Here is a 12,605-nt window from a genome sequence, read left to right on the forward strand (position 1 = left end):
TGATTCTCCACCCCCCCCCCCCCACCCCCACACACACACACTAACGAGGGCCCCACATGGACAACAAGAACAAGATGAGAAAAATAAGTTCAAGTCTGATTCAAAAGATATGTCAGTGAGGAGATGAAGAATATAAACGATGATTTCCAAGCCAGAATGAAACATCCATCCGAACACCCAAATCAATCGATCTCAGCACTGAAGTCAATTGATGCAAGTTACTTGCCATTTCTGTGCTGCTTCCCACACCCCCCCCCCCCCCCAACCTGGTCCACAGCCATGGTTGGGCCCAAAGCCGAGACCTCACACACCCAGCTCCGAACTGATTCTGCTAGAATTTTCTCTGACTGGTGCCTTGTTCTGCTCTTGGCGTAGCATAAGCTGCTTCCTTGATGTGCACTCTGACAAAGGTTCAGACGTGGAGATAACTTCAACACATTGATTGAACTATTTACACTTCTCCTCCTCGGGTTCGCCACTACTGTTAATCCTTTTATAGCTACTCAGACTGACTAACCAGTCTGCGACACTCCACGTGGTGGATGTGATATTGAATCAACCCTGTGTCTGTATTCACTGAGTGTCTCCACTGGAAAGAGGAAGATCATGTGTGTTGTGTCCTTTATATATGGGTTGGCGTAATGCCCCCCTGTGGTAGTGTCACCTCTGTGTGTATCGTGAATGCCCATTGGTCGTGTCCTATCTTACTGACCTATTGGTTGAGTGCCTGTGTGTCATGTCTCTGGTGCTCCCTCTAATGTCTAGCTAGTCTAGATGTATTTACATTAACCCTTTGTGTATTTACAGTGATGCATATCACCACAACTGGGTCTGAGAAGGAACTATCTTTTGTGGCCTCCCAGACATTTCACAGCCAGCCCGCGATCAACTGGCACAACACCCCATGTGCTTTAGGAATGGCCAAGTCAATCGTCATCCTCCCACAGCTTGATGCATCCCTTGCCTCCCTGCCAGAGTCAGGCAGTTAAAGTGGCCACGACTTTCCCTTCGCCCTCCCAAGGGTTGGAATTTCAATCTGTGGAGAGGGGATTCACTAAAAGTCAGCAGGGGACTGCTTTAAACGTGCAGAGCACTATCAGGATGTGACTGTAAATTTAACCCCAGGCTTGTGCTCGGAAATCACGGTTTCTCTCACGGTTTCTCTCACAGGTGGTAAAGTGGAATGTGATGGCAAACAGAAACCCGGAAAAGTATATACATTTATTTATTGTTTGTTGGTTTCCTTATAGAGTTGCAGGGTAGTGGGGGGGGGGGGGGGGGGGGGGCGAACTCGGATCGGAGAATCCTAGCCTTAGAATCAAAACTATTGTATTCTTCGCTCCATCTTAATTTTCAAATCTGAAATCTGACACTGGACTTTCTTTTCTCTCTCTTCCACCATCCCTTATTCAGCTGACTTCAAAGACCGCAGAAGACAGCAAGTAGTCTGGAGAGAAGATATCATTTGTGAATCTGAATGGAGGTTCATTGGTGCAGAGAGAACATCTCCGAGGCTGAAGATTGGGCGGGATGTCCCCCTTGGTCATGGCACTGCAAACAGTAACCATTTTGAACTCTTGTTGGCACACAATCCTTAAAACTCATGGAATCCTTCTTTTGTTTTGTTTTTTCACAAGCCCTCGTTTTCAGTACAATGGTCTTGCTCTGATGGAACGTTCAAGAATAAATCATGAACATTTCTGGCTTACTTTGACCTCTCAAGCATCACTCATCCCCCAAAGGTGGCAAGTGTTGCTGTGGAAACAGGGCCAAGAGGAACCACTTATTTACACACTTGCAAGGAATTAATTCCTTCAGGTCCTGGGCTTTGGAGGATGAAGCCAAAGTAAAGACTCACAATTTCATAACCTTTATTTGTAAGCTGAGTCCAAAAATTGCTAATGTTCATTTTTTTTTGCAATGCACCAATTAAAGTGAAACAATCAGATTGAGGATTTTTATTTGAAGTTGCTCGCAACTCTTTGGGAGATGGATGAAGAGTTTTAAACTTGTGCTCGACACTGCATCTGATTTTGGGAAAGTTACACCTGTGCTTAATAGTCAAATGGGGCTGATGGACACCTCATGATACCTCACCACTTGCACATAGACAGAGGATTAGGTTATTCAGCTTCTTGAGCCTGATTCACTATTTAATTAGATTATGGCTGGTCTATACAACATCTTCATTTGTCAGTCTTTGTTCAATATTTCCAAATACCCATATGTAATGCGAGTCTGATCCATCTCAGTCTTAAAGCTGCAAATGACCCACCAGCATCCACAACCTTCAGGGTAAGAAAGCTTGCATTTCCATTAGTCATTGTGAGAAATAGCACTTCTCCGTCCTCGATTGCCTCATCTCAAAATTTAAGATGGTGTTCCCTTGTTGTTGGTGTCCACAGCAGGGGAAATAGGGCAGGATTTTACAGCCCACCACAGCCTGACCCCCCCCCCCCCCCATCCCCCTGGTGGTTGCAACGGGCCATTTAAATTGCCATTTACCTCAGCGTGACCATAAATCCCACTGGGCAGAAGGGCCATAAAATCTTGGCCCTAGCTTCTCCATATCTACTGGATCAAATCCTTTTAACATTTTGAACACCTTGACGAGATCGTCCCCTCCATCTTCTATGTTCAATAGATTGCAAGGCTAGTTTATGTAACCTGTCTTCATAATTTAACATCTAAATACTGGTATTTTTCTGGCAATCCCACTTTTAAATGGACACCCGTCACAGACAGCAAGTCGTGGGGAATAAAACCTGTTCCCTTACCCTGAATCACAGACACAAATGTTTTCACGGCTCTGTGTTATTTTTGGCTGCTGAAACCTGGGCTGTTTGTACAGGGGAATGTAGGGAAATTCAAACACAACACTGTTATAATGCAATACTGCTGCAAACACTTTGAGATGTGTCAAAGCATCTCAATACAGCTCCAGCAATTTGCATGTTGTTTGTGGCCAATTGAAAGTAGGTAGTGGAATAGGTTAAATAGATTTCTTGCATGTACTGCTGTGGGCTTATATCGGAATGAAACGAGAAAGGCTTGGGGAGCGATTCTCCGCTCCCCACGCCGGGTGGGAGAATCGCGGGAGGGCCGGGCGAATCACGACACGCCGCCCTGGCACCCCCCGCGATTCTCCCACCCCCCCCAAAATGGCGTGTCGCGGAATCACCGGTCGCCGTTTTTCACGGTGACCAGCGATTCTCCGGCCCGGATGGGCCGAGCGGCCTGACGAACCCGACCGGTTCACACCGGCGCCAACCACACCTGGTCGCTGCCAGCGTGAACATCACGCGACAGGTAAGTGGGGGGCGGAGGGAGGATCGAGCACCACGGGCATGCTCAGGAGGTGTATGGCACGCGATCGGTGCCCACCGATCGTCGGGCCGGCGTCTCTAAGAGACGCACTCTTTCCCTTCCGCTGCCCCGCAAGATCAAGCCACCATGTCTTGCGGGGCAGTGGAGGGGAAGACAGCAACCACGCATGCACGGCTGATGTCACTTAGGCGCCGCCGTCGTGTCATTCTCGGCACGCCGCTTTGACGCAAGCGTCAAGGCCCGGCGGCCGAGTTTCTCGCAACGCCGCTCCTAGCCCCCTGGAGGGGGGTAAATAGGGTGCGAGGAGCGGCTTCCGACGCCGTCGTGAAACTCAGCCGAGTTCACGACGGCTTTCCCGATGCCACGCGGCATCGGAGAATCGCGCCCTTTTGGTTTTTCAAGCTTTTTGTGAGTTTAAAAATTGTCAAAGCACAAAAGGGAGGTGGTGATATTGTCACTGGGCTTGTAATCCAGGGACCCAGGGCAATGATCTGGGGATCTGAGTCCAAATCCTACCGCAGCAAATGGTGAAATTTGAATTCAATAAAATCTAGAATTAAAAGCCTGATGATGATCATGGAAGCTTTGTCTATTGCCATACAACCCTATCTGGTTCACTAATGTCCTTTAGGGAAGGAAATCTGCCATCCTTACCTGGCCTGCCTACATGTGTCTTCAGACCCACAGTAATGTGGTTGACTCTTAAATGCCCTCAGTTGAAGTGCAATCAGGAATGGGGGCAATAAATGCTGGCCCAGCCAGCGAAGCCCACATCCCATGAACAAATAGAAAAATCAGAGGCAATGAGATAGTTTTGAAATATAATTCCTGTAATAATGTGAGCAGCACAGTTCCCACAAATCGGATAATGAGATGAGCAGTTTTATTAATGCTGGTTGAGCAATCATCTCAACTGCCAAGTCCCACTCTCTTGTCGACCATCCAGTCACAACTCACCCGTCACATTGCTGAATTGTGCACTCGGCCAGTGGGTAAGCTCTCACTGCCTCTCATATCACCTACAAGGTCCATTTACTTGGGCTCTAGTCATCCATCAGCTTATTGACATAATGGTCTTGATGAAAGCTGGTTGAGTGGTGTTGCCACCTTTCCCCTAACTGAAACCTTTCACATGGCTACACTTTCACCTAGTTACACTTACTACCACTTGGCCTGTCCAGACCTTTGTGGTGAAGGTGTGGCTTTTATCACCAAATCATACCTTCATCTGTTCCCCTAACTCCCCTGGCACATTCTCCTCCTTTGAACATCTCACATTGTTCCACCCATTTAGAATCCTGGTCCTCTACCAGTCAATCAAGTACCATAAACATCTTTGCATTGAGATATCTTCACTACTTTCCTCCCTTAGCCTCTATTCCAAGCAATTTCTTATCTATGGTGATGTCAACCTCCACCTTGACTTACTATGTTCACTCTCCTCTGAGTTCACTGCCCTCTTAGTCTCCCTTAATCTCTCCCTCCATGTAAACTTTCAAACCCGTAATATTCAAGGCCACCTTGCCCTCTCATGTGGTTCAAGGCCCAACCCCTGCCCTATTCCTACAATCCCACATATTGATCATGGCCAATTCACCTAACCTGCACACCTTTGGACTGTGGGAGGAAACTGGAGCACCCGGAGGAAACCCACACAGACACGGGGAGAACATGCGAACTTCACACAGTCACCCGAGGCCGGAATTGAACCCGGGTTCCTGGCTCTGTGAGGCAGCAGTGCTAATAACTATGCCACTGTGCTGGCTATACCATTCCCATCTTTCCCTGGACTCATATTGAATCCCACCAATCAGTTTTGCCAGAAAGCCAAAGCGGCTGGTTTCAAAGTCATATATGATATCCAGTCTGACTGTGACAAAGGTAAATCTCTTCTCATCCTTTAAGCATGTTTCCAGTCATGGACACTATTAATACCACTAATCTCCCTCAATGCCTCTCCACCAGCATCCAACTGGGTGGGACTGTACTTGTCTGGTTCCATTCTTAACTATCCAGTCAGAGTCAAAGTATCACCCAAAATAGCTTCTCTTCCCATTCCCACATATCTCTCATATCTCTTCCTAAATCTGATCGACATGTAGCAATTCCACACATCATCTGGAAACACAGCTTGAGTTTCCACCACTTCAGCACCAGCTCTCTCAACACTTCCAATATGTCAAAATTATCAGGCTGTTTGCTTGACATTCAGCATTGGATGAGCAGAAATTTCCTCTAACTCGGTATCGGGAAACCTTCGGGAAAGTCTTCGGTCTGCGTCACAGCAACATTCCCTAGCTACCATCTCCGTCCCTCTCCCAGCAACTGGTTGAGGCAGAAACAGACTGTTCACAACCTTGTCATGTTTGAACCTGAGTTGAGCTGACAACCACAAAAGTGTGTCATCACTAAGACCGCCTGCGTCCTTCTGCTTAACATCGTCCAACACTGCCCCGGCCTTTTAGCTCATCTGTTGCACCTCTTCGTCTTGCCTTTCCCGGTCCTGTCCTCAATTACCCACCCTCTGGAATCGCCTTCCTAAACCTCTCTGCTTCTCTCCCTCCCTCTTTCTCCTCTTGCTTTCTTACCTTCTTTAAAACCTATTTATTTGAACCAGCCCTGGTTGTGTATCGAATCCACCTTCAATTTGGCATCCGTTTTGAGATAATATCTCAGTGAAATGTTTGGAGATGTTTTCCTCCATGAAATATGCTACTTGTAGAAAGTCATTGCAACTGATGTTACTGCGCTGCAGAAGTAAAACTCATGGTCCGAGTGAAGCTGAACTGTCAGTGTGTGTATGAAGGACAGCCGAGGGTGGAGAGACGAGTGTGTATATAACTGCGTGGGGGGTTAGATTCCAAAATGATCCACCAAGGGAGTCTGATGTCTATTTGTCAAGAAACCTTTACCAGCACAGTAGCTATCTCATGACAACACTGAGATGAAACGCAAGCTGGTAATATAGAAGGAAGTCACCCTCTGTTAGGTTGTAACACTAGCTGCAATGAGTATTTATTTCACACATACTCAGGGGGAAAAGACTGGTCTCAAATGTCAGACACTATAGAGCCGCCTGTGTCTTCCTTCACACTTAGTGACCAATTCCTCTCCCTTTTTGTAAAGGGAAGCTGAGAATGCGTTGCCATTTTAAAGACAAGTTGTGTGGTCCACTGGCTGGCTGAAGTGAGGCCTATTTATTTACCACATCAAACAGGGTCACAACATGGATCACTTGTGACTGCGGTTTGGTGTCTTCACAGTTCATCCCACCATGCTAATCGTCTAATAGAAATTTTCTGTTATCCCTTCAACTCACAGAACCATTGAATCTTACAGAAAGAAGCCATTCGGCCCATTGTCCCTGTGCTAGCTGTTTGAAAGAGCCATTCAATTAATCCCACGCCCAAGTTTTTTTTACCATGATCCTATTATTTTCTCCCTTTCAAATATTTATTCAATTCCTGTTTACTATTCCTCCAATTCAGCCAGTCCAGTACAGTCCAGCCAATAATGAATATAAAAACAAAAATTGCTGGAAAAACTCAGCAGGTCTGGCAGAATCTGCGGAGAGAGAAACGCACAGGGGGCTATTTTAAGCTTGCACTCTCTACCCGTGTGAAACGTGGTGCGGGCTCAAAATGAGGAGGGAATCAAAATATGCGATTCTCTCCAGTGTCATTGGGTTTTGAAATTTTCACCATCCCACACCCCGCCAGCTTCTCCTCCAGTGGAATAGTGAGAATTGTACTGAGGGATCCCGGGTACCTTAAGTTAATACATTAGCATCTCATTAGCAAGCACTCTCTCCAAACCTTCCCCCCTCATGGAATATTTACCAGGGCCAGTGAGACGTCACGTGCCATCATTTACAACTGGTTTGACCAAGCATGAAGCAGGTGACCAGATCTCACCGGGGGCGCAGAAGTATGTATAACCTCCTGGGAGCGAGGAGGGGGTGGAGTAAAGGGACATGCTCACTTGGCACAGGTTGACACTGCCAAGTTGGAGTGCCAACCGTTGTCGAGGCAGTGCCAGGGGCGGACTCTAGTGGGAACCCCATGGGCCAGGGGATGTGTATATATGTGGTGGGTAGGGTGGGTGAGCGGATATTGTGGGGTAGGGGAAGGGGTTTGTCGGTGATGAATGTTGGGGGAAGGGTCTCCGAGACCTCCGCGATGTGGGCCATTGGACTGCAGCGCTGATAAGGGTGCCCTTCAAAGATGGCACCCCAACCTGTTTGGAGCTGGTTCCCGGCTCTAGGAAACCCCGCCCTACCAGAGTGTTCACATAAACCACGCCCACTCATGTTCTTTTGCCAAAGAGGCTCAAAGTTCCGTAAGAAATCTGTCGGCAGGATCAGTGCCATTTTTCTCACCGGAACTGAAACTTTGGGCGCGATTCTCCGCAAATGCGGAGAGTCGTGAAGGCTGCCGTGAAACCGGCCGTGTTTCCCGGCAGCCTCCGCGCCCCCTCCCGGGACCCGATTCTGCTCCCCGGTCGGGGCTAGCAGCGGGGCCCCGTGAACCTCGGCATCGCAGGCTTAGCGAATTTCGCTAAGCCTGCGCGCCAAAGTTAATGGCGGCTGACGCGCACAATGACGTCAGCCGCGCATGCGCGGATTGGACGGCTCCAACCCGCGCATGCGTGGATGACGTCATCACGCATATGCGTCAAACCCGCGCATGCGCGGGCCGGTATGCCCCTCAGCCGGCCCGCGGATAGATCCAGCAGGGCGGCGGAGGAACAAAGAGTGCGTGCGGTTCGGACCCGCTGCCCGCGATCGGTGCCCACCGATCGCGGGCCCATGGCACCCTTGGCACGGCCGTGGTGCGGCCAAGGTGCAGCTGTGTCAATCGGTGCCATGGTTACCCAGAACAGCACTTTGCGGCCGTTTTCACGAACGGTGAGAGCAGGTGTGTTGCCGTTCGTGAAAACGGCCGTTAAGGCCTGGGAAATCGGCCCATCGGCTAGGGGAGAATCGCTGCTCGCCGTAAAAAAACGGCGAGCAGCTATTCGTGTCGGGGGGCGGGCGTGGGGGGGGGGGGGAGAATAGCTGGGGGTCAGGAAAAATGTCGGGAAGGCCCTCCCGCTATTCTCCGACCCGTCGTGGGGGGCGGAGAATCGCGCCCATTGCCTTTGTCGGTAAGATTCCACCCATATCCAACGTTTTGAGGTCCCTGTGACTATTCTTCGCAACTGGTAGTGTTATTTCAGACTCAAAACATTATTTTCTCTCTTCACAGTTGCTGTCAGACCTGCTGTAATTTTCCAACATTTCCTGTTTTATTTCAGATTTCCAACATCTGCAGTCTTTTGCTTTAAGTTTAAAAAAATTATTTAAACAAATTAATTAATTCTAGTTCATAACCTGTTGCCTCAAAATAATTCTAATAAACTCATCCTCTTTGGTCAGTTGAACATTTGCCTTCTTGTTCCTGACCCTCTTTCTAGTTTTTCCTCTTTTACTATGCATTTATAAAATTCCACGATATGCCAGGTGGTATGGCATTGATTCAAGAGCCAACAATGGCCTGCTGGACCAGTGCTGCAAAAAGGATCCAGGCGTTCAAAGGAAATGATCAGTCACCCTCCATCTCTTTACTGTATCTGACCCCTTGTCTCCATCTCCCTCTCCCATTCTACACACACTTTTTTCCATTTTTCTCTTCAGCTTGCCAGTTCCTATCAACTTATTTCCATTCAGGAACACCAGTGCTGGCATCCTTAATGCTCTCTGGTTTTGAAAGAAGTGAGGAATACGATATGGAGAGAGAGAGAGACATAGCAACCGCTCCACCAATGAGGCACAAAGCATAGTCGCAGCGACTATCAACAAAATTAGTCTTATCTCTTCATAGCCAGCCACTGTTTTAATGTTTTAAAGCTCCTCAGAGTAGTTGAAAGGTATATGTTCCGGGTGAATGCTCCTTATGGCATACAGAGAATATGTACATGTAAACTGTGTTTGCAACAAATGCAAAAAAAAACACCTGCTGTCTATGTCAGCCATTTATTGACAGATGTTCCTGACAGATAAGGTTCCTGGCTAGATAGGGTTGCCAACACTTTCTGGGTGTATTCCTGGAGGTTACACCGCTTGAACTCCTCCCTCCAACTGCTCCTCCCCCATACTCCCTCCATTGGTCCCCCACCCTTGTCCATTCTCATGGCGCAATACCTTATTACACCAATCACAAAGTGAGCAGGCCTTTTGTTCCCCTTCGCCAAACCCTCAGAATTAATCAGTAAGAATATGAAAAACATTTCTTTCACTATTCCTGTGAATTTCTCCAGTACCCTTGAGATTAACCTCCAATCCCTGGAGATGTACGGTTGGGAATGTGGAACTGGAAAATAGTGTTGTATGTGTAGTCCTTCGGGTTCTTATAGTTTTGATTCTCTCTGTACTTTTATCACAATTATGATATAAAAGCAAGACATCTGAATGCCTACCCGCCTCCAACTGCCTTGCAGGTTGTGCCTCTGTCTTCCACTAAGGCTATTAACTGCCCGACAAACCTGGAAGCCAAGTGTCACTAACTATTTTCCTGAGGGAAGCGCCACACTCACTCCCCAGCAGGGGTCACTGGCGAACAGTCAGGAGCTGAAATCATAGAATTATCATAGAATCGCTACAGTACAGTATTTGGCCCATTGAATCTGCACCAGCCCTTGGAAAGAGCACCCTGCTGAGGCCCATGTCTCCACCCTATCCCTGTAATCCTAGTATTCCCACCCATCCTTTTGGGCACTAAGGGGCAATTTAGCATAGCCAATCAACCCAACCTGCACATCTTTGGACTGTGGAAGGAAACCGATGCCCCCGGAGGAAATTTACGCAGCGATGGGGAGAGCATGCATGTTCCAATGCAAATCCCTGGCTGATTTTCCATCTCAGGGCCAACGAGTCCGACCATCTAGCAAGACCAACAGGACAAACCAATCTTTGAGCTGCCTACCTGTTGGTCCAGTTATACACTGGGCTGGCTGACAGTTGTGGGAGCCACGGCAGAAGGTTACATACAAATTAGGAACAGAAGGCCACTCAGCTCCTTGAGCATGCTCTGCTATTCAATAAAATCATGGCTGCTGTTATGTGCCAGGGTTTAGAGAACACCAAAGTATATCATGGAGTTCACCTGACCTACAACTTTTAATAGATTTTGGTTATGAGAAGCACAAGGGCCCACTTTCCAGGTGTCATGCAACAGCGATCTTAAGTATTTTTAAACAAAACAATGTTTATTCTATGAATCCAGTTAACATTTTATAAACACACAGTAAACATCTTATCAACTACCAACGCAAATACCTCCCCAAAGATACAGTACTCTCTTGGTAACCCTTAATAACTTTCCGAACAACATCCATAAGCTAAACAGTAAGTTTGAATTCCCTACAGAAAACAGGCATTACTTTGAAGTTATCAAGTGGTCTGGAGACATTCTTTAGCATGCAGAGAGAGAGACCAAACATACACCTTCTTTGTTTGAATGCAGCTCCCAACTGAAAACGAAACCAAAAAAAAAACTCAGAGCCACAAGACAGTTTCCAGCACAAAACGAAAGTCAAAGACAGAATCACAGCCCAGCTCCACCCACACAGTGACATCACTGCAGCCATTTGATAAAACACACTTTTCTTAAAGGGACCCTCACATGACACTGGTCTGGTGGTAATTTCACATTCGTGCCTCCCCGATAACCTTTCATCTCCTTGTTAGAATCTATCCAGGTCTGCTTCGCAGTGCCAGGGACCCGGGTTCAATTCTCGCCTTGGGTGACTGTGCCGAGTTTTCACGTTCTCCCCATGTCTGGGGTTTCCTCTGGGTGCTCCTGTTTCTTCCCGCAGTCCAAAGATGTGCAAGTTAGGGAGATTGGCCATTTCAAATCATCCCTTAATGTCCAAAAATTAGGTGGGTTTATGGGGCTACAGGGATAGGACAGGGGAATGGGCCTAGGAAGGGTACTCTTTCAAAAGTTCGGTGTAGACTCAATGGGCAAAATGGCCTCCTTCTGCACTGTCATGATTCTATGATTCAAAGACTCTGCTTCCACTGCCTTTTGAGGAAGAGAGTTCCAGAGACTCTCAATGCTCAGAGAAAACAATTCTCCTCATCTCCATCTTAACTGAGTGACCCCTTAATTTTATACCTTGACTCCTAGTTCTAGATTCTCCTACAAGAGGAAACATCCTCTCCACATCCACCCTGTCGATACCCCTCACGATCTAAACAGTTTTGATCAAGTTGCCACTTACTTTTCTAAACTCTAGTGGAGACAAACCTAACCTCTTCAACCTCATAAGACAACTGGCCCTTCCTGGTAGTAGTCTCATAAACCTCCTCTGAACTATGTCTAATGTATTTACACCTTTTCTGAAATAAGGAAACAAATTCTGTACAAAAGACCTCAGTTGTGGTTTCACCAATGCCCTATACAACTGATGGATAGCCTCCCTTCTTTTATATTCAGTTGCCCTCACAATAAATTATAACATTCGATTAGCTTTCCTAATTACTTGCTGTACCTGTATACCACCAGCCATTTGTGATGCATGCACTGGGCCACCCGGAACCCTCTGAATCTCAGAGCTCTGCAATCTCTCACCATTTAGATAATAAGCTTCTTTTTTATTCTTCCTGACAAAATGGACAGTTTCACATTTGCCCACATTATACCCCAATTTCCTGATTTTTCCCCATTCACTTAACCTATGTATGTCCCCTTGTAACCTCCTTACATCCACTTCCCAATTTACTTTCCCATAGTTACCAATGCCAGACCAGATCCCCCCCAGTGGCTAAGATACTGGACCAGAACCGTAACATTTTAAATTTTTTTTGAAGATTGTGCGGAAAGACTGATTTGCTCCAGGAGTGATTGCATGAGAAATAGGGCTTGGTTATTTTTACAAACAAAACTTCATTATTACAAAAGAAAAAGAATATTTAAACTTTTAAACTTCAGATCTAATAAGAACAGCTTACAGGTGTCTCTCACCCTAACACACAATTTCTCATTAAACAGCACATAAAATGAACACACAGCTCTCAACTCCACTTACACAGCCAGGCAAAAATTATACTTGCATTCACAGAACATATTCCTGCTGTTAGTGTAGCTCCTTCAGACCCTATTCGAAAGCCTGTCTCTGCAGCAGCTTTGCAAGGTCTCTCCCGATCGATCACCAAGTCCTTCTGCCCTCACCTGTTCGAACATCATTCTTTTATCTCTCTGAGCTCTGCCCAGCCCCTCAAAGATGGTTCTGTCCAG

General features: G+C 47.0%; 1 protein-coding gene and 1 long non-coding RNA gene across 2 annotated transcripts in view; one reads left to right on the forward strand and one right to left on the reverse strand.

Annotated features, from left to right (window-relative positions):
- LOC119965058 (dedicator of cytokinesis protein 2-like) overlaps positions 1–1,948 on the forward strand; it is a 759,716-nt gene extending 757,768 nt beyond the window's left edge. The window contains exon 52 of the mRNA XM_038795299.1: positions 1,414–1,948. Coding sequence (XP_038651227.1) covers positions 1,414–1,446 — 33 coding nt within the window. The 3' untranslated portion in view covers positions 1,447–1,948. The remainder of the gene's footprint in view (positions 1–1,413) is intronic.
- The window catches only part of LOC119965061, a 100,466-nt gene that overhangs the window by 33,576 nt on the left and 54,285 nt on the right, over positions 1–12,605 (reverse strand). The window lies entirely within an intron of this gene.

The sequence above is a fragment of the Scyliorhinus canicula genome, chromosome 4 (genome assembly GCF_902713615.1).
Source record: "Scyliorhinus canicula chromosome 4, sScyCan1.1, whole genome shotgun sequence".
Classification (NCBI taxonomy): Eukaryota; Metazoa; Chordata; class Chondrichthyes; order Carcharhiniformes; family Scyliorhinidae; genus Scyliorhinus; species Scyliorhinus canicula.